This window comes from Manacus vitellinus, unplaced genomic scaffold (assembly GCF_001715985.3).
Source record: "Manacus vitellinus isolate BGI_N305 unplaced genomic scaffold, ASM171598v3 scaffold_7_pilon, whole genome shotgun sequence".
Taxonomy (NCBI): Eukaryota; Metazoa; Chordata; class Aves; order Passeriformes; family Pipridae; genus Manacus; species Manacus vitellinus.
Window position 1 is genome coordinate 5202485 of NW_021940813.1, and position 22715 is coordinate 5225199.

The 22715-nt window shown below is 40.1% G+C and overlaps 1 protein-coding gene across 1 annotated transcript; it reads right to left on the reverse strand.

Annotated features, from left to right (window-relative positions):
* Positions 1-2416: 2416 nt before the first annotated feature.
* LOC103766946 (cytochrome b-245 heavy chain) lies at positions 2417-22582 on the reverse strand. Its single transcript, XM_018083984.2, has 13 exons — positions 22477-22582; positions 19758-19853; positions 18215-18325; positions 15608-15692; positions 14275-14420; positions 13678-13868; positions 10646-10775; positions 9674-9766; positions 8062-8315; positions 7615-7777; positions 6660-6806; positions 5368-5492; positions 2417-4659 (listed from the first exon to the last, which is right to left on the reverse strand). Exons 1-13 carry the CDS (start codon positions 22519-22521, stop codon positions 4533-4535), a joined length of 1713 nt encoding a protein of 570 aa, XP_017939473.1. The 5' UTR covers positions 22522-22582; the 3' UTR covers positions 2417-4532.
* Between the last annotated feature and the right edge of the window lie 133 nt (positions 22583-22715).

Below are 22715 nucleotides of genomic sequence, written 5' to 3' on the forward strand. Positions count from 1 at the left end.
GACCAAAACAGTCCATTTTGGCAACGCAAAGGTGGCTACAGCCCTGGTCTATTTGTAGTCACAGGGGAGGTTGCAGCAGAATCATGTTACACGAGATGTGCACTGCAGTGGTTGGAGCTGAGAGTACCTCTTGTGCCTGAACTTGCATTGGGCACAAGCACTTACAACATTGACAAAAAGACATGGGAGTCAGAGGTTTTTAGGAAATTTGCAGAGCTTGGGAGCAGGAAGGAGTGGGTAAGTGAAGGGTGGACAGCAGCAGTTGGTAGAAGAAATGAACAGAGAGAAATCCAGAGTAGCTGTCTGGGCAGAAATGCACCAGTTTGCCAGGCAGAAAAGTACCAGTGGAAAGGGAGGGAATGAGGCCAGCAGAGGTGCAAAATGGGACTGGAAAGCATTTGTAATCTTTAATCAAGTCTTTGAACGCTTTTCCACTCTACTGTGATTAATTTAACTGCTGGTCTGAGCTGGTTTGTATGTAGTGAATGTAAATGAGACCAGTGGGTTGCTAAGGTCTGTATCAAATGCAAAACCAAATGTCTGGTTCATGACAAATAACTGCTCTGGTTTGTCTGTGGAACTGTCACTGTTTTACACAGTCAGGCATGAGGACCTTGATCCTGCCAGCACTTAGAACCATAGCATCTTCATGTATGCTCCTGACTTCCTTTGAGCGTATATCACCATGTGTTTGGGTGTCAGGGCTCTGAATTCTACAAAAAACTCATTGTAAGATGAAAAAATATAACCAGTAAACATTAACTTGCTAAGAACACTCCAAAATAGAGCAGGATCCTCAGAAAAAGTGCCATAATGAGACATTAACGTTCTTTCTTTTGTTTTTTCAAAAATTACTTGTGTTTCACAGGCAGCTTTTTCTTTCTGTTTCTAATTTAGGTTAACCCATCATTCGAGAACTGAAAGGCAGAAAATCCCCACACAGCAGAGAAAGTCTGACAAGATTTCAGGGGAAAACCTATTTTGCAATCAGCGTGGTTTCCCCACCATGATGGTGAGCAGGCAGAGCAGCATTTTTAGTGTAGGAAAACTTGGATTTCATTTGCCCATGTGCACACTTTGCAAGTAGGTACCAGAGAAGGAAGGAGGACTAGATGAGACAGATGAAGGTTTTGTTTGAGTACATTGTCTGAGTATGGCCCAGTGCCATGTCCTCTCCAAAGCCCCCTTCCACTTTCCAAAATCAAGATGAGGCCAATAGAAACCAGAGCTGCGCAGCACCCCTCAGTGTCATGATCTTTTTTAACTGTAAGGTTAATTACAATGGACTGGAGAGCAAGGATATTAATGAATTGGTTAACTGTTTATTTTGGATGATACATATGGGAAGACATAGAAAATACATAAGAAGAAAAGGAAAACATGCTAGGCTGAGGCTATAAGCGAGGCCAACTCTTCAATCACTTTGAACTGAACTCCTAATTGCTTCCATTAGTTTAAACAGTTATTTTAATTGTCTTACAACTGGCTTTTCTTGCCCTCAGCAGATCATTTTTCATTTGAATAGCAAATTTTTTGGAACTGAATGACAGATCAGATGTCAATCCAGTTTGTAAACTCAGGTACAGCCTGAGTTCAACATGTGTCACACAGACTGCACTCCTGTCTGCACTGATGGTGTTTTACCTCTTTTAGAGTCATCCCTGCCCATGAGGCAGAGCTAGGATTGAAGGTTACTGTGAAAGGACAGTCTTACTGGGAGAGCTGCTTGTGTTGTTTAGATTCCACTGGAAATGGAGGTGATACTGGAGGGCTCCCAGAGACCCTGTGGCTACGGACAGTGGCAGAGCTCTGCCAGAGCAAGCACAGTAGCTCATTTACTTTGTCACCCAACAAATTAGGAACTTAATAATGATGGAAGGAAGAGTTTTGTGGTGGCAATTGACTCTCATCAGTGAAACATGGAGCTCCCTCAAGTCCTGCCTTCAACCATTCAGTGCCACCCCACTAACACTGTTTCACCTTGGGGTCCACAGAACCAACCTTGAGACAGCCCTGCCTTTCAGAACACCCTGATGGTGCTACTGCAGCAGGGTCATGGTGCCCAGATGGCCTTGGCTAAACTGCTGAATAATACCATGTTTCTCAAACAAAGGTGAGAGACCACCCTTTGCTTCCAGGGCAGGCCCTTTGGAGTCAAAAGAATCAGCTGACAGCAAAAGAATCAGTTTATTGTGAAGGTGATCCCCTTCCCTGCCACCAAGAGAGAAAATCCACAAACACGCGGAAGGAGGAAGTTTTCAGCAAGAGCCCCAACTGAAATCTGGTCAGATTGCAAGCAGTGGCATTTGGCCACAAAGGAGGACTGTCCTTTAGGCTCACCTGTAGCCCACTGCCCTGAGGACAAGCTAGTTTGGTTCTTATATTTGTATTTCAGTGCTCTCTGTTTCACTCATGTATCCTAGATATAAACAACCCTTCATATTCAGACCATGACTGATAAAGCATGGCTTGCTATTTTAGCAGGAATATAACAAACTTTTGAAAGAAATTGAGAAGCTCTCACTTGCTTATTCTTTTATATGTTTTAGGATGATGGTGATTTATTAACAAACACAAAATTACTTTTTCTGAGTTTCAGGTGACAAACAAACCCTGGTACAAGTGTGCAGCAGGTCAGGGAGTGTCATTGTAAATGACTGACTAAGAAAAGATCCCTTTTAAGAACAAACACGGAAATGTTTAGAAAATTAATGGGTGAATTAAAATACACCCCTCCAAAATTCTTCATATGATAAATATGCCATCTCCATTAGAATCCTCGTGATTCCTCTTTGCCCACTTTCTAAGAGTATAAAAGTCTGATCACATTTTCATTAAAATCAAAGGCAAATATTTCAGTACTCTCTGCATAGGATGAGACCCTTATTATATTTCAGTAGCAATGTTTTTCATTCTACAGAAGAAGTTTCTTAGGTTCTGCTTATGTTCTACTATTATTTAATAGGTGTGTTTCAGACAGAATTATGTGGATTTGAATATGGCCTTTCTGAGGGAAAGAAGTGTAACATTCCCCACCAAGAGCTGATCCTTGCCAACATTAGTCAAAAACTGATACTAATAAGTAGGAACTGGTAGGTTGTCTTTCTGAAGCAGCTTTGAGAGCTTTGATAACATTTAAAACTGCTGTAGATGGAGAACACATCCTGTCTGGCAAGATGAGGTGTAAGATATTCCACATGCAACCAGATGGCTTCACAAACTTGTCTGAAATGGCAGAAGGAGACCACCACTTTCTTCTGTGGCTGTAAGAACCTGTCAGCAAGGTCTTGTGCTGTGTAGGAACTATCACAGGGCTTGGCTGTGGAGTTTAAAAATCACTAAGCAGGCAACTGCTTAGGCAACAGAAGACTGATAGTATACTAAACTGGGGCTTTTTAAAGGCTTTTTGCTCTTGCTTTTTCAATGTTTTTTCTATGCTTCTGGTTTTATTATCTTTTTTTTTTTTTTGTTTCTTTGCTACTGCTATTAGAACTTTCAGTTCTCTTTTTGTTGTTGTTTTTAAGAACCTGCTACCTGTAGTGTACCCACAGAAGTACTGTGCTGTGTATGGGAGACTTATTCTGTAGCTGTGAATAAAGTGATCGCTCCTTTCTCAAGCCTTTTTCACCACCAAAGAGGAACAGCTGAGCAACAGGGCCAAAAGCACTGTGTGCTTTTAAGAGTGCTTCAGAAAAATAGCCATTAAATCATTTAACAACAAGTTTTTTCAGCCTTGAAAATCAGAAATGGCAGTCTTGAAAACACAAAACCTCTTCTCGTTTGGATCCCTGCACGGTGAATCTGAAGAAGTGAAACTGAGAGTGTTCAAAGCAGCCAAGCGGTGGTTCATATGCCAGGTGTGGGACTGGGGTTGAATCTGTCCTCGTCACTCCCCTGCAGCTGGGGTGGTCCTCAGGAGCCCAGGTGGTTCCTTTCCAGTTGTCCACTTCCCTAAAGAGAAGCAGCTGCTTTTCAGCTGCCTGCGTTCTCTCTTGGACAGGGCATTTAAGGCTTATGTTGGAAGCCTGGAAGACACTGGTGCGCAGAAGAGTTTTCCTCTAGTAAGGAACTAACTTTCCCAGCCACCCTTCCCCAACTTCCCTTGCTTCAGGGACTGGCTGCAGCCAGGATAAGCTGTCTCCCAATTGCAAGCATTATGCTAGAATGTTTTATTGTTCAATAGCATTAAGCTTTATCAGCGTGAATTGGCTCCCAAATGCGTATGGCAGCCCAGACTGTTCAGCAGTCATAATGAATAATAGGAGGATAAAGGCAGTTAATTGAGGGGAAATCCCCTCACACAGACAAAGAAAATAGATTTCTACTAAATAGCCAGCACGTGGAAGGCAGTGCAAACTTCCCTGAGGTAAAACTTGACTCTTTTACTCTACCACAGCGCCAAAGTAATTCCCAAGAAGCAAAGGGATTTGTGTTAGTGTAGCTGAAATTAGAAGCTGGGCCGTCCCTCCCAGAATCCAAACAGAAAAACACATCCAGTCTTTGTGCTGAAATGACTCCCACGTGCTTAGGAGTTAGAAATTTTCTTTGTTAAAAATGAAGTGTACTCCTCGTGGGTCAGCTTCTGAGTTGCTGATGCTCTGCTTGTTGAGTGTGTCAGCTAGGCCCTCAGGTCCACAGAGAAAAACACCTATTCTGGAGCTGTTAAGAAAATGAAAATATAGTCAGAAACTAGGTATGGAGCAGCTGGATATTCTTCATGTAGATAATTTTTATGTTCTATAGTGCAAGGGTTTTTTTTTTCTCAGTTACAGGAACTAAAGTAGAATTGGATGTCTCTTTCTTAAAATTTGTAACCCCTTAAAACTTACTGCTGCTTCTAAAGTAATGGTGGGCTAAATCTTAACTCAGCAGAAGTCAGTGAAAACAGCTTTATCAACCTCAGTGGATCAAGGAAATAGAGCTTCAAAGATCTTATGGCACAAAAGAGGAGCTGTCTGGTTTTTTCCTACTAATTTTAGCTGCTTAGTTAAAGGTCATCCATATTCAGGCTTTGTTTTTAGAAGTAGAAAGTGGTTTTGGAGGTATTTAGACATCACCTCTCATTCCTATTTACTTCAGCTGAAATGATGGGCTATGTTTTTTTCCTAAATCTTCTGCTAGTAATTATACACTCCAAGAAGTACCTGACCAAAAAAGGATGATTTTTTTTTTTTTTAAATTGTAGGTCAAAACACTTTGGTCAAGATCACAGACCATGTTCATTGCTGAAAAGAGAATAGAAGATACCTGGAGACTGCTAGGAAAAAAAAATGCTCCTCAGACTTTATCAGCCAAAGGAACAAGATTGTGCTGCATGGCATTAAGATAGAGGAAGTCCTTAGGCACTATAAATTTGCACAGGTTTACCCAGGATGTCGCTCAGCAATAGTTTTGAACTCATTTTCCCAGTTAGGTCTTCCATACAAGGTTTTTTGTTTAAGACCTGTAATCACATCTTTTTCTTCTTCATGATGCACCACGAAGTGAGTGGCCTGTGGGAAATGAAACACAAAGGACAGTGTAAAGACAGAGGTAGATATGGCAGCATCACGTCTTGTTAAAAAAAAAAAGAATGTCAATATTGACTGAATTATTTCCCAACCAAGAATATGGAATTTATGGGGTTTTGAAAGGAAAGCTAACATTCATAAAGTCCTGACTATCAGTGTCTACCCATTCCTTTTCCCCACACTGGGCGATCTCAAAAGTTAAAGCTATGAAGCATTGATCACAAATTAAATTTCTTTTGCAATGAACTGTTTTGGTCTAAGAACTCTAAAATAGAACTGCAAATTAAAACAAAACTTTCCCTTCAGGTACAATAATAAAACTGTCTTGACTGCAATGAAGTCTTGCCAGTTTGCCCTCTGGAAGGTTTGATCCACGAGGCCTTGCCTGTGTAACTGTCACCTGGACCAGCTAAGTTAAGTAAAGCCAGGAAGAGAAGATGTGCTTAAGGGCTTAAGTTCAGGCCCTGTGGAGTTCTGCAGAGATTTTATGTGAGGAAAAAAAAGTATTACAGGTAACTTTCTCCCCAAGCAAAAATTGTGGGACTTTTCTTCTTCCCTTCCTGTTTTTTAACACTGTACATGTGATAACATCCTACCTTGCTCCTCCACCTCCCTCTCTGTCCAGCTGAGCCACAGCACTGTAGGCACATGGTGAATTTTGCAACAGTGAGATGTAACTAAATTAAAACCTCACTAAAAGTAAGAGTCTCCTGACTCATCACACATTCTCAAGTGGCTGCTCCTTTGTACCCTCACAGCAATCTACAAGTGTGGGACCAGACAGGGAACTCATGAGAGTCCTGAAACAAATATGCTGCTATTGTTCACCTTTTGTGCATTAGCTTCTCTGGTCCCAAATGCTGTTAATTATATGCTTTAGGCAGCATTAACTGTTTTAGAGCTACATTGCTGCTGTGAGGAAAGCCTGCTTCCTACATTGCACAGCCAGAATAAACCAGATGGGATGTCAGAGTGCACAGTAGTTGCTGATCCCATGTAACTCCTGATGGATAATACCTGTCTGCATTCAGAACCTCTGAGAGACAGATGAATGCCCAGGATAAAAGACCATTTGAACATTTATCAAAACAGACTTGCTAAGATTAATGCCAGTGCATGTGGAAGTGATATTTTCCATTGTGCGTTTACCTGAGTTTCATCCCAGCCTGTAAGGTAGATGTTATAGCTGAGAAAATCTGCGTTATTCCTCTCCTGCATTTGGGCCTCCAGAGACTGCAAGAGGTCAGCAAACCATTCAAAAGCATGAGTGTCCCTGCAAAGCCAGTAAAAATAAATCTGGAAGAGACAAAAATGAGCTGTCAGGGGACATAGGCACTTATGGTTTCTGGGTTTGTATCTGCTGACAGAGTGAGGGTTGTGGAGTTCTTGTAGAAATTGTCCTGACCACTTCAGTAGATGGGTAGGATGCTGTTGAATCTGTTCAGGAGTTTTAATGCTGGGAGGGTTGTAAAGCTGAATGACTGACTGCAAGAACAAGGAAATATCTTTCTATTTCTCTTCCACATTTTTAGTTCACAATGTTTCCCTACTTACCTCCTTGTAAAACAGTTTGTTAGGACATAAAGAAATGATTTAGAGGTGAACTCTCTTTCTGTATGCTGGCAGGTAAGATAAAGGAGATAACAAAACCAGTTCTGTTCTCTGAATAGGACCATAACTACAAAATGTGACCCCACACCTTTGCACAGGGAGTTTCCAGGGGCAGGAGGGGAGAGGAGGATGGTAGCTTTGCTCTGCCACTGATGAAAAGTTTTTCTCTTAGTGCTTGAGGAAGGAATGCAATGTTTTCCCAGGCTGCAGTAGTGCCTCAGACTTTGTGTTCCTCAAGGAGATTGAACACCATCTCCAGTGCAAGTGGAAATCCCCAGGGCCACAGTCGATGTGTACATTTGCTCATGGGCTATTTCTCCTTTCATTATGCTTTTGCTTTTGATCCCTCCTGCTAACCTTGTGAGGCAACTGGACTCTTTCTTCTTTTAGGACTCATGTATATCTGGAGCCAGATCACCATTGCTGTTCCTATTTTGATTTGGGCTCTTGGCCCATGAACAATTACATGGGTTCTGGGGAGGAGAACACATACCTTCTTGAGTTTTAAGTTGGTCGCATCGTGGCAGTATTTGTACCACACAGACTTGAGCACAGATGCAAAGGGGGTGACCCCTATTCCAGCTCCCACAAGCATAACAGTTTCATAACTGAACACATCCTCACTCGCTGTTCCAAAGGGGCCATCCACAGCTATCCTGAAATTGAAAGTATGCTCAATAAATCAATAGTGAATATTTATTAACATCATTTAAAATAACAGTAGAAAGGTATTTGTCTGCTACAATGCATATTTGGACTGAATACTAGTCAGCAAAAGGAGAGGTGGAGTTGATAGAAGAAACTACGAAGAGCCACTTAGGGCCCATGTCTGTGATGGAAGTAGTTAAGGTTTTATCACTGGTGTCACCAAACTGGTTGAGCAAAATTTAAACTGTCATAGCTGTTTGTTAACTTTACCACAGAGATTCTTTGTACATACTTGGGCAGCTTCCATGCCTCCTGGAATTCTTGTTTATCACATCCACAGGCATTGAACAAGCCCTCTGTCCAGTCTCCCACAATACGGACGTGAATGCTGAAGTAATCCTCTTCTGGAGCAGAGGTCAATGTAAATGGATGCCATTCCAGTTTAGACACAGCTGGACATTTGACAAAAATGTATTGTCCAACCTCCATCCTGAAGCCTTTTTTCATCATCTGGAGCTCAATTGTCTTGAAGGGATGAATGACCACCTGCATTGAGAAGGACAAGGGAGAAAAACAGGAAAAGATGTCTGTGTTCACTGTTCACTGGATGTATGAACATCTTCCATCACTGTCATCATCCTCTGCTCTGAGAGCAAGGGAAGCAGGTGAAACTGTCTTCCCAGCAGAACTGAAAGCGAGGAACAGCACTGACAGCCAGATGAAAGCCTGGAGAAGATGCTGATTTTTCAGTTGAAACAGTTTTTCACATCATGCTTGGAGTCCCTCTGAAAGGGACAGGCCAGACTAGCACATCTTGTAACACATCACCAGATCTATATGTGCACATTGTTAATTCCAGATGCACCTTACACAGTCGCACAGAGCACATTGTTAATGGACCTGACTGTACATAAAGGGGAGAAAACATAGAGCTATCATGGAGATAGGGAATTGGATTGGCAAAACCACTGGAAACTGATGTTGTCTTATTATTGTTGGGTTGGACCTTGGCTATTTTTTAGCCAACAATAAACAGAAGCAATATTCTAGAAGCAAGGCTAGTAATTGCTAGTAATTCTGCCTCTGTGATTTTTTAATTCTAAAGTTGTTTACCAAAGTTATTTTCATTTTTCAAAAGATATTTGCAAGAGGGAGAATCAAGCCTCTCTATCTGCTAATGTAGGTATTAATAACAGTGCTTATAACTATGGAAGAAATTTTTTGCTGACAGGCACTAAACAGGCACAACAGACATATGGTATAGAAATGGCTCACAGATATTTCGGTAAAATTACCAAAAGCACATGAGTATATAGGCACCTTCCAACATGCCAGCATTGTTCTAGAGCACAGTAGAGACATCTAATGTCATTCCCCAAACCCTGCTGTGATTTGAACAGGGTGTGTCCTCAAGATGCAGCACAGTGTCATGTGAGGAAGTTACACTGGGAAGGGCCAGGGTAGTTTTTATATTTTTAGGCTTAGTGCCTTGCTAATTTAACTGTCAGGCTTACAGAACCTGGGTTAGTATTTCTGCAACACATCATGGGGAATGGAAGCTCAGCATTAGATTTGAGGGCATGAAATAGTCACCCTTTAACTCTCATTTTCAGAAGTCATTTGTTCTGTATCTTAAATTACTCTTAAGTCTGTTGAATTTCTGCATTGTATAATTTTTCACCCAATACAAAGAAAATTCTCCTTCCTAAGATTCAGTCCTGTGCCTTAGCTAAACTTCCTCCTCTTGCTCCCTTTTAGAGGATGTTAGAGGTTTGCATAATGACAGCGGTCAGAACATGCCTTTCACTGACAACTTTGTTGTTTAGGAGCCTCTGGTTTTGCTGCACCATTTGGAAAATAATGGTAGTGTTTTGCCTGGTATTAGGTGTAGCATCAGCACATACCTTTGTGATAACAACCTTCTGCTGTGACCTCCAAAACCGCACCAACCGCTCACACAGGTACAGAAACATGGGACCTACTACCCACTTCCATGTCTGCAAGCAGAAGACAATAAGTCAGGTGATGAAAATCATAGAATCATAGAAAGGCTTGGGTTGGAAGGGATCTTAAAGACCATCTAGTACCAACCATCCTACTGTGGACAGGGACACCTTCCACTTGACGAAATGGCAACTTGGATTAAATCAAATCCTAGAAATGCTACAAGCAGAAATGAAGTTCAAGTAATCTAGGTTCCTTATTAGCCCGAGTTGGGAACCCTTAGGATATATGACACCTTCAAAATTCTGGTCAGAGAGTTACAGCTGGCTTTTTAGTTTCTACCAGAGTTACAGCAAGGTGTTTTCCTACAAGCAATTTTGTCCCTGTCTAAAAAATAAGGTAACGAAGTGAAATGTGGAATAAAACTCTGAATGTATTATTGACTCAGGTCTGTATTACTGCAGGAAAATATGTGGTTTCTGTTAACAGATCAATCTGATATGTGAAAGAAAAACCAGGTTGGTTAGTCAGTAAAAGCTGAAGTTTCAATGTCACATTTCCAGAGGCATCAATTTTCTGTTAATGATTCATTAATAATCTGAAACTATCTGTTATGTGATTCTAGAAAACTCCGGAAGACACTGGTTACTTTTTGGATATACAGTTCTGAGATACCATTTGCTCATTTGCTTTGCCTGTTAATTGTGCTCATTTTAGGGCACAATGAAAATGGGTTGCCTGTCTGTTTATCTGCCTGTCTGTCTGTAGTCTACTTCTGCTTATCATCCATTGTCTTGAAATCTATTTCTTCATGTAAGGAAAGCTGCCACTGAAGAGCACTGTTTTTCTATGCAAGTGCATATATTATTTAAGAAAAAGAGTAAACTGTAAACATTTTCAATTGGATTTACACTCAAGCCAACTTTTCTTACCATAGGAGGATTCCCTGAAAACTGGGGAATTGGGCAAGCCCCTTCCTTCCCCCAGTGAGTGAAGTTCTTGTAGCAAATCTCTGGATTATGTTCAGCCAGACTCTCAGCTGTCTGGCCCCGTACAATACGCCTGGGAAAAAAGTGAAGATCATTAAGGTAATGAAATTAAAATGAAGATATCTGTCCCTTACTGTTATTCTATTTATGTACTACTCTATTTATATTGAGTTGTGGACTACTGCACTGCTATAGCTTTGATACAGCTTTAGTGCTCTAATCAACCCACAGAATTGCTGTTAAAGAAATAAAAATGGGGAGGAAAGTTTGTGAGAGAAAATACTGATTTCAAGATTAGTGTTCTGTCCATTGCCATTTCCAGGATGTGGTCACAATAGGAGAGCTTTTTTCTTTTTTGAGTTATCCTGCTTTTTTCTTCAAATAAAAAAACCAAAACAAAACCAAATACAAAAAAAACCAAAGAAAAAAACAGACAAATAACAAAAAAAATCATCAAATGCCCGAAACCTGGAGTGGACAAGCAATCAATTTTCTACTGAGCAGTATAGAGATTATTTCTATTATCTTTCAAATTTGGAGAGCCCTTTCCGACATATAGTCTTACTTTGACCCTTCCTCTCCCTCTAAAGTGGAGGGGCAGCCATTCAGGTGGTGTGAGCGAACACAGATGCTTCTTACACAAAGCAGCTGTATCAGCTATACCAGCTGATTATCTGGCCCCTATTGTCTTGTCTGGTTAGGGTTTTTTGTGTTGTTGTTGTTTGTTTTATTATAGAGAATTCTGACTGATCCAGCTGTATTTCCAGTGGCAGAACTAGTGCTGAGAGACAGTTTCAGTTTCGAGAGCAAAAAGTGTATTCTGATCTTGTTCACTATTTGCTGCCTCTCTCTGGAGTTCTGCCAACCTCAGGGGCATATGAGAGTCCCAGAAGTGATGGTAATCAGTAGGTAAGTATCATAATAGAGGAATTCAGATTAGATCTGCTGATTTTCCCTAGAAACAGTCTGATTCTGATCAGGTTGTTTAGTTTTATGCCTATATAATTCTGTTGATATCTTCTTTCCATGACTTCCCTTTCTGCTTTTCTAGCTCAGTGTCTGTGAACTAGACTACATTTCTGATATTTCTAAAAACTCCCATGGTATCTGAGTCACATGCATGCCTATCTTTGGGTGACAGATTTATCAGAGGGTTATTAGAAAGCCTGTGTACATTCTTGAAAATTAAGATATTGCCCTGCTCATAAATATTACTACTGAACCTCTTCCACATTAAAGGTTTGATTAATATCCTGCCTGGAAAAGAAAGGGAAGCAGTGACAGTGTCCCAGGAGCATCACGAGTTGCAGTTTGCAGGAACATCAGCAGTTGCAATTTACTTCCCCTCTAATGACAGTGGGTTCAGCTGAGCCACCCTCTGGTATGAGTTATGAGAACAGGAGGAGCCCATTTCCTCCTCTGTTCACCCCATTGCTTAAGAGAAAGGGGGTCTGAGAGTTTTTGCCTTGCCCTATGCTCTGTTCAAGGTTTGAAAATGTCATTACCCCGTGCAAGAGAAAGAAAAACTTATTTTCCCTTATTACTCAGTGTGGATACTCTTCTGGTACTGTAATTCAGCTTTCAGTAGTGTAGCCTTATAATGATTTTTTTTTTTGCTGAAAGTCTTTCTTTAGCTTCCATAGCAGAGTGAACTGCACCTCTATACTCTCTCCTATTTACATTTACAGATGGGAAATTGGGAACATTTGTCTGTGACATATAACTCATGCACAAAAAAAATTAGTGCTATAAAAGTTCTATAAGAGCTTGTACCAGGCAAGAATTTGTCCCTTTGATCCTGATAGTAATATTTGGTTCAGTTTTCTGTAAATATATATATATGTACATATGTGTATATATACATACATGTGACAGTCTTCTGTCTCCTGAGATAAACTGACATTTGTGCCTCTTTATGACAGCATTCTGTAGTAGCTACTGGCAAGTTTGGACGTTGTGTCAGTAACTCTACAATATTTGCTACAGAAAACATGAGTCACTTGTTCTTTTCCTTCAGCAGGTTTTGCTTAAAACTTCTCCTTGTTTTGAAAGTTGGAGTGGACAAATAGTTGGAGGTGATCCCCATCTGCCTTCTATTTTTGTTCTTCCCGTTTTACTTTCATTTCTGTCTTTTTTTATGGCATTACTGGAATGAAAGGAAGTGGTTTTGAATAGTCAGTTTTCGCTGGGCATTTTTCAAGCATGCTTTCTAATGCACCTAGAATTTCCTTTAAAAAGGACAAAGTAGTGTAATTATGAACTACAAAATGTGGCTTGGATACTTGAGTCTTTCTTTTTTTCTTTATTTACAAGTTCTTTGGTTTTACAAAATGGAACTAAAGTTCATTTTTCTAAGGGACAAAACTGTGTGGTGCTAAAACTGTTTCATAAGGCTTTTCAGCTATTTCACAAGACAATATGGAATGAGACAACAGTGGAAAAAGATGTTTGGCATTTGGATGTTAGAAAAACTTACTGTATTTGAGCTGCAGCAGCTAAAAATCTATTCTTAAATGCTGCTGATATTAAAAGTTCATCCAGTCTGAAACATAACTCTGTATCTGTGATTACTATAATTTTCATTTACCCAACAAAATTCTAGAGTCTGTATAATCTTTATACTGAGATGTCCTTACATGCATGTGTGTGACGCAATTCCTTTTAGGAGAGAAAAACAAATTAACAATTAGAAACAGGAACCTCGGAAAAGAGCTTTACAACTAAGATATCAGAAAAAGCTGAGCGTCAGTGAGCAGTTTGCCAAAATCTCATAAAACCTCATGTGATGTGGACAGCTTGTTGCACCTATCAGTGAGAGCCTTTTGGCTCTCAGAGCCTGTATTGGCCCATCACTTTGATTGGCACACCAAAAATTACTGCTGCTCAGAGACTGAAATCCTATACTCATGCGTGTAGAGGGCTTTAATTAAAATAGTGTAGTTATCACGTATTTTGTGATAAGCACAAATACTCACCCAGCACCATGGATGACAAGGCCAATGAAGAAGACGACAAAGAGATGGTGGGTGTACCAAAATACTTCAAAATACGACCTTCGGATGGTTTTGGTGGAGGATGTGATGATGAGAATGAGGGCCAGCGTGATGATAACGCCAGTGAGACCAGCCAAGTACGTGAAAGCCACATACAGGCCCCCCACAGGATTCTGTGAAATAAAGGTACATGTTGGTCTAAAGAAGGGGTTGCATCAAAGCAGAGCCAGTTGAACCATCACTCACCAAACCCTGTACCTTGTTACAAGTCTGAAATCCACCCTCTGTGAATTTGTATTCCAGCAATGCCAAAATCCCATTCCAGTCAGAAGACTGCTTTGCAGGATATTTGTCTTTGCATAATGACTTTAAACTACTTTGAAATCCTTGGGTGAAAAAGTTCAAGGTGCCACCAAAATTTAGCAACACTATTCTTGACAAACATAGAGAAATTAATTATACAAGGTTTTGCTGCAAGATGGCCCAAACCTGGATTTTGCACACCAGAAATAGGCACTCTGCTCTTATGTGATCATCTAAACAAACGCAATACTGATTTCACAGCCTGATTTCACGTACCCCAATAGTTTGTCTGAAAAAGTTGACGTAGCTTTCATGTGGTTTATCACCAAGGCTGGACAGTGCAGCTGCCAGAGTTCCTTTCTCTTCAACACGGGCTTGCACGCTCCACTCTACGTTGAATAAGTGTGCGATGGTGTGAATTGCTGGGAGCGACAGGAAACGAATAATCAGCGTTAAGCACAAGTACTCATGGGTTTGAGTTACATTTGAAACATTGTCACGTTTGTCAGCTGCAGCTTTAGACCTTTGCCATTCTCACCCTCCTCGTCACAATTTCAGATCACTGATGTGTTTTACTGTTAAAGCTTTGCCACCTGAAGTTTACCAGTTTTGCATGGGTAAGAAGTAAAGGGAAGTTTCCAGCATGCTTTTGTTTAACATAGGTTTTCAACAATGTCTTAAATTATTTGTCAGGATCATTCTCATCCAGGGTTTATGTAGAAGTGCCAAAAAGTGAATCTGGATTTCTTTGGGGTCACATTTGTTCTTTTATAATGCTAATAATCAATAATAATATTCTTGCTGGGTTGAATGCATCAAAAAACCTAAAACAGCTGAGATGTTTCACACTAATTCTACCACAGGTTATTGCAGGGGTGAGACTGTGCAATGCTTTACAAAATTTGTCCCCTCTCATATAAGCAGATACTTATTCACCTTCAAAACAGATGCAGATCAAACAGCCTCAAACAATCTTCCCCTGCTGCAGATCTCCTCTGTGGCCTGATGTTAACTGCATCACCCTGCTCCTTTCCTATGAAGTGGTGCTCAGATTTCAACCACAGCTCAGAAAGGGAATCTGCTCAGCTCAAAGTAATGTGCTGATACAGGGACTGTTTTAGGATGTGTGATTTGCAAGGCACTGGCATTCCAGTGAGGAATTTGATGGGAAAAAAAAGGTAGAAACCCCTTAGTTTAGGAAATGAGAGATAAAATATAATAAAAATATTTTCATGGCCAGTTCACATTTTTTATACTTTTTAAAAAATAATTTCTATTATTTGTTTCAGAAATGCCAGCTAAGAAAGAAGTCTAAACAACAAGAATTAAAGCCAGGATACCTGGTTTTCAGGGCATTGCTAAATACACCTTATTAAACTGTCATAAATCATGCTGATTGTTCAAAATAAAAGTATTCTTTCTTGTTTATCTTTTGCTCTCTTCCAGTTGACAAATATTTGGAATTTGATTTAAGTTTTGGCACACACTAAGTCCTTTAGGTTAACGAAATCAGGTTTCTTCTCATATCCTTAAGAACTTGAATCCCACTTAGATTCTGTGCAAAAAATGCGCAAGAAAGCTACAAACAAAGAAAAGTTAGAGTACCAACCAGTATGAAGGGCGATCATCCATGCCACCATTTTGTGAAAGGTGAGGTTCCTGTCCAGCTGTCGTCTGATACGGGTAGAGCAGCACTTTAGGTATGAAGAAAAAAAAATATTTGAAGACTATTTGTGTTATCTGTGCAAACTTTTTCAATGCAGGGACAAAAACAGTGACCCTGAGCACAACAATTGCTGGCATTGCTAGGAGAAATCTAGAATTCCTAGATATAGTCAAAAATATTTTACCCCATACTTCAGAAAATGGAAATAACAGATTATTTTTCAACATGTCTCTCTGAAACAAAGTGTTTGATAATGAGAAAAAACTTAACATCCAGTAGGACAAATGTATATATCTTATCTGTGTTAAATTACAGGTTATAAACAGAAGGAAGGATCACAGTCTACCATGGCAGATTCTCAAGTTGCCACTCAGCATCAGGATCCTACAGTTGTGGTTCATGCTGTAGAAATGGACTGTAAAGTTTGGGTATAACTGTCTCAGAGAGCTCCCATCCTAAATGTGCTAGTCATTTGTGGTAATACAAAGGGATTCCTTCCCCAAAATACTGAGTCTACTTGCAGGAATTCACTTACAACTTGTTGTTGGAGTAACCCAAAAAGAAACAGACAGAAAAAATCTCTGCTGATACAAACCAAAGAATTTGGTTCTTAAGAAAAACAGAATGATATTTTCATGAAGAATGATGATGGGTTCCTAACAGGCTCCATCTGAATTGTGCTGCAGTCATTGGGAGTCTTCCTAGAACTTTAAGTTCCTGTAAAGCTGGCATTTGCTGTCTCCACACAGTAGAAGGCATGATTATCATGTGTTGTAGCTTTGTATTGGGTTTGCTGGCTGGCCAAGGGAAGTAAATACTTTGCAAACTAACACAAATATTTCCTCACAAGAGGCAAACACTCTGAGGCTGTTGCAATGATTTCTGTAGACTATAATATCAGCCAGGAGAAATTTGGCTGTCTCCGTATCTTGAGACACAATTAAAAAGATTGTAGAATAAAATGTAGCATGAAGTCTCAGCTGGAGTACAACTCTCAATGCTTGGAATCGGGTTTTAGCCTTTCAGTAATCTCTCAGTATCTTCAGATCTTTCACTGCTTTGACCTCAGGAGATCTCTGCCCAACCCGCTTTCAGATCGACCTCTGTGGAATCTCAAGAAGGTCTTGACCTCATCATTTTCCAGTTGCATTTGCCTTGTCCAATAGCAATCTTATTTCTTACTAAATTTATGTTAATCATTGACTTCTGAAGCCTGGGGAGTCAGCTCTGAATTTTGGCAGATACTAGGTGATCTATCTCAGGGGGAAGAACAGTTTTGGACCTACAGTTTTATTTACTCTTCTCTTTCCTCTTACATACATGGAGGGTATGGTTGTCTGCTTTTGTAGCAGCCCGGAATCTGAAGGAGTATAGGGAAAAACTGAAAACCCAATGTGTGTGGTTCCAACTTCATATTCCTAAGTGTTGTGCCTTAGAAAGTCTAGAGCACTGGCCTTACTCCTAAACATAATTTAGGAGCTTAGTGTGGCAGGCACATCTCATTTATTCAGTCACACTTATTTTCAGGATATATGTACTAGATGGAGGAACAGCTTGGGTTGTCTCTGATTATTTTTTTATTACTTCACATCCCACTCTCTTCCCTTATGAAGGACTCTTGAAACACTGCATCTCTTTTACCACTTCCTCTTCTTCTCTGCTTTTTCATCCCCCACAGGCTGTCTCATTGACATGGAAGAATTCATACTAGATTTAGAGATGAAAACCAGCTTCTGTGAACTGTTTTTGTCGATTATGTATATATTAAAGTGGCCAGAAAGAAAAGAGGAATCATTATACATTTGGAAGGACAGTTTATGAGCTTCAGAATATTGTTTTTTCACTGGATCATGGCCTGCATTGTCTGCACTATTTCTACTGTAATAGCCTGAAGTCCTGATTTTGACAGTGTGATAGAGTCAGTACTATCATAGGAAGTCTCTCCAGCCATCATTTAGAATCATCTGTGCTTTTCTTAGTGATGGTTCCTTAGTGCTGATTGTAACATCTGCATTTGGGAGCTAGAAAATGTCAAAAGGCTGTGAACTGTTTCATCCTGAGATGGAAATGCAACTCAGACCAGAAAGAATGTAATTTATGAACCAGCTGAAAAAAAAGTCCCATTCTGAAAGCCTGTGAAAAACTACATTTATCTTAGGAACTGTCTATGGAAAGATGGCAGACATGGGCTAACACCCCCCCCTCTAAGTGGGTTTTGCATCAGTGACAAACGATATGAATGTGTGTAAGCACCAACAGCCACTGCCAGCCAAAAGAGGGACTTTGCATCCAGGGCAGCACCATGTCCAGGAGGCAGCAAAAAACAGAGGACTAATTCAAGGCTAAACCTCACAACAGAGCTCTGGATACACCACGGGCAGTAGACCTCAGTCTTGCTCAAAGCAAAACTCCAGGCTTATCTGCTTCATAAAAGAGGACATCCCCAAAGTGTGGTATATTTGGGGAACTTGGACAAAGTTTCTCGGCATATTTGCAAGGCTGTTCAGGTTAATATCTTTCATAAATTTTGAAATACTTTCTTCATCTTACCGCACTTGATCCTCTGAGGAAGGAGAGCAAGTTTCGACATACTGGCAGCAGAATCAACATGCAATTGAAATTCAGGCAAGCTGCAGGAGCCCTTGCAAGGGCCAAGGCACGCTGTAATTGGAGAGAGGCTGTTATTAAATGCACTGCCTAAGACATTATCTGGGACACAGACAGGCACAAATTTAATTTATTTATTATATCACAACTTACAATGAGTGTGAGATCTAGAGTTCATGTTAACAACGTGAATGTTCACATTTTGCAGTAATCGTGCTCTGGCAAACTCAGAGACACATGCAGGCAGAACATGTTCCTCCAGACAGACACCTTCAGTTTTCAAATAATATGGTTGTATGAAAAGCTCCCTGTCATGTCTGGCAATTAACAGTCAAACACAGATGCAAATCTAAACCATTAGTAGAGTTTTGTGTAAAGAAAGTCTCACAGCTGTTGTTTCAGTTTGACTGGAGGTTATGGTAGATGAACAGCTTATGAGGGAAGTGGCTTAAGTTCTCTTTTGTCAGTAAAGGGAGTCTAAGGAAATTTGTTGCCTCATCTTTTAGGAATCTGTTTCCTTAATGTTGGTTTTCACACCCTAAATTATTTCATATTTTTGAACAAAGACTGTTTGAAATGAGGGAATTATGATCATATTAATCCAAACACAGTGAAGAGAAGGAAAAGATAATATTTGCTCTCTTTGCATGGACTGGGACCCTTTCAGGTTTCAGACCACAGCTACTGACTTGGGGTTACACTGACTTGGGGTTACACTTGTTCAAGCACAGGTCTCTGTGACTTCAAAGGCAACTACATCATGATTGCAAAGGACAGGATTTGGAACACAGATCTGAAGCTGTATGCAGAGTGAGATTTCATGCTTTGTTGAATTAAACCATTGCTTTGCAAACCTTTGACAAAACCCTGTGCTCTGTGATTTGAAGCTTAGGCTGATTTTTATGTCTGCGATCAGGGTTTTAAAATATGTGAACAAATTAATTTTCCCTGTCAATTGGTCATGACCCATTGCAGCTTTGGAAACAAGTTTTTAGTAGGACACATAATGCTGCATTAACCAGCTGGATTATATTGAATAGCCCAGGATCCAGGATCACTCCACAACTTGACTGTAATTCAGACGTTTGATGAACATGTGAATGATGATTGCTTTTCAGAGCTAATATCTTTGTAAACTATTCATGCTCTGAAAAATAATTGCAAGGGAAAATAATTGCACAATAGTTCAATGGCAATATTTTATTCAACTTTTGCTTAATGAAGCAGCCACAATTAACGTTCACTTTAATTACCAGGAGCATAATAGCTACCCGAAAGCATGTTTGGAATGGGATCTCTCTATTTTGTGTACCAGCTTTCTTTTCAGAAGCACTTGACATCTGTCTGCATTCAGTTATCTGTTTGCTTGTGACTTAACTCCTACATGAACCTACCGCTCCAGCCACTTGACCCTGTCTCAATCAAGTACAACCAGGCAAAAACACTGTGCTCTGTCTATGCCAAGATAATAATGTCTTGTACTTACCCCGAGGAGTACTCTGGTGTAGAAGAACTTTGGTGGGACATCATACACAAGATAGTACCACCAAAAGAGGAAGACATTTAACCCCAGCCACACAAGCTGAAAGAGAATTAAACAGGAAGCTTACAGTTTGTTCTTAGAGATCATCCATCTGAATTTACACAGCTTAGATAATGGTCAGTTAGTTCCCTGTGCTTCTGTTTGCACAGACATGTGTTCTGCAGCGTATAAATGTTTCAGCAGGGGTGACAGAAATTTTTTGGATGTAAATAGGCTCTGATGTGTGCACGCAGGGCATAGGAGTGGCAATAAACCAAAATACAGCAATGTGTGGTTGAAACTTTTGCACAGCTCAAGGAGTTTACACGTTAATTGCAAAAGGACTATGATATTACAGGTGTTTAACTAATTTTGTGAGTAGTTGAATCGCCAAACACGATTAAAAGTTCGGGACTTAATGGCCGTTCCTCAGGCAATGCCAAATGGCAGTTCCTCAGGCACATATGAGGAAGACTTAGGAGCTGTGACAAAGGACAAAGAAGCTTGAGATCTAAACACAGGTAGCCTAAATTACACCTAGGGGTGAATTGAAGAGGAGGCTTTGAGGGTCTGAAATCAGCTATCAGGAAATATTAAATATTGGTAGCACGCAGACTAGCCAAAACTGGGCTTCCTCATGGCTGTATTGCAGAATTTTCTCACACTTGCCCATGTCATGGTGCAAGTTTTCCCTGGTTTCTTTAGGAAAAGACAAGTTATCAACTCATAGATCCATCTGGGCAAAAAGATCATCATGAACCTGGCCAATTGCCCTCCTGGCACTGGATGGCTGATTTCATATCCCATATTGAAACAAACCTGCATCAGTGCACACTCTGTCTAAGTAGGTTTATTGAATGGTGCATGAAAACAGAGAAAGTTTGAGTTCTGGAAGAAAACTCAGTCTCTGGTTAGAAGTTAAAGATTCCAGAAACTGTGACATTACAGTCCCTCACCCCTGCTAACCCGAGTTATTCTAATACATTTTGCTAGGACTAGTTTAGATCTTGAAAATGTAAATAAATGCTGGGAAATGAAGGGATTTCCACCAGGGTAAGGCAGTATATAGGAAATCCCCAAGTCCTCATTAAAACACCATGGATTTTGTTCTCAGGATTAAATGCTCAGGGTACACTCTCACACACTCTGACTTTAAATAAATATCCTAAGCATTTAAAAGACCAAGATGCTTGGCCTCATCTTGGTGGTCTTTTACAGTTCTTCTGGGTGTTAACTCATATGAAACATGGATCCTTTGGAAACACTGTGACACCCTCTGGCAGCTTGGGTAGAGTTGCAGTCTTTCATCTCTTTGCCCAGTGCCAGTGGCAGCAGCACAGGATGGGGTTCAGGCTGACATGTTTCTGCTCTATTGAGGCACATCTGTAGAAATGGTGTCAGTCCTGCTTCTGTCAAGCTCTGGACGACCCTGTACCTGGTCAGTGTGCAGCAAAGCTGCAGAGGCCAAAGCAGAATCCTTCAGCAAGGCTTCCAGTGATCTGCCCTTTTAGCTGGTTTTATCAGTGTCTCTGTAGGTTTCCTTCCCTATTAGCTGACCTTGTTACAGCTTTGAGGCTCTAAACTCAAATTCCTTATTCGAACAAAATAAAGGCCTCTTACTTAATTCTTTTGATATTTCAGTTCTGGTGGTGGAAAAAAAAAAAGAAAAAGAAAGAGCAAAAACTCACCTCTTGGTAGTTTCAACTTCCTCAAGTCACTGAAGGTGACAGTAAATCCAGTTACTCCCTTTCAAAGCACTGAAGTGCTATGGCTACAGGGTTATGTTCCTAAACTAGAGCTACTCATCTACAACGTAATATGAAAGTATTGATTCTTCATAGCAGCAGAAATGCTCCTTCGAATAAAGATATTCACATTTCCATCGCCACAAATATCTAATATCTATGTCTTCTCTTTCTTCCTTTCACCATTTACATCAAAAAGCACACTTGGCAACAACACCTGCTCTTACATTTTTGTGTTGTATATGTTATTTAATATGTGTATCTCCATGTAGCATATGTATTTAGGTATACCTATAGCACTTCACACAGTGAAGTGAAAAAACCACTGAAATATTAACTTAGTTTTCTCCAAGGAGGACTGCCCTGCTTACTCTTTAGCACTCTTAAATGCAGCTGGGATTTTCAATACTTTTAAATTTTGCTCAGAATTAATTTAACCTACTTTCACAGCCCCTCTATGCAAGCTGTAAACAAATTCAATTCAAATACTAGTTCTCTTGATGAAGGATTCACGAAATCTGCTCTAAATTCTTAAATCTTACTCTAATACATATTTTGTACCATCAAGACACTGTGCTTTCAGTTGCACCCACTTTCATTTACAAAAGTGCAAGGAAAGGTGGTTGATGTAATTGCTTTCTCTGTTGAAGTGCACATAGTTGAGTTGTAATGTCACCTGTTTTCCTTAACTAAAATATTTTTAACAAAGCAAATTAAAGTTAATATACGATCATTTTTCAGTTAACAATGAAGACTACAGCAAATGAGATACCCGACAGAGCTCCTGAAAAAATTATCCCTTGAAGCATTTCCCTGCACTTGCTGCCCTAGTTTCAGCATAATCAGGTGCATCATTCACTGGCACAGTGAGAACTGCTTAGCACAACTTTCTGTAGAACTCTTTACTTGACACAAATCACAATAAAAATTGTACTTACAACAACAAAGATGGACAGTCCTTCATTCTCCACCCAGTTACCCATGATTGCCTGAGATGTGTGTGCACAACAGCCCCACTCTCTCTGGGACAGCCTCTATGTCTTCTCTCATAAGGAAGTGAGAGCAGAAGCTTGCAGCAACCTGTTTCCTTTCTCATTCATTTAGGAAATAAGTTAACCATTGAATCATGCCCATAGTTCTCTTTCAAATGCATTTCTACTATCTTTACATATAATTT

Bases quoted from the DNA above. Each gene is read 5' to 3' on its own strand.
- LOC103766946 (XM_018083984.2), bottom strand. From the start codon at position 22,521: ATGGGTAACTGGGTGGAGAATGAAGGACTGTCCATCTTTGTTGTT. The intron at 9,767-10,645 runs GTAAGAAAAGTT...TTCTGCTTGCAG, and splicing joins TTTCAGGGAATCCTCCTATG to ACATGGAAGTGGGTAGTAGG. The intron at 6,807-7,614 runs GTATGTGTTCTC...TGTCTCTTCCAG, and splicing joins CCAACTTAAAACTCAAGAAG to ATTTATTTTTACTGGCTTTG.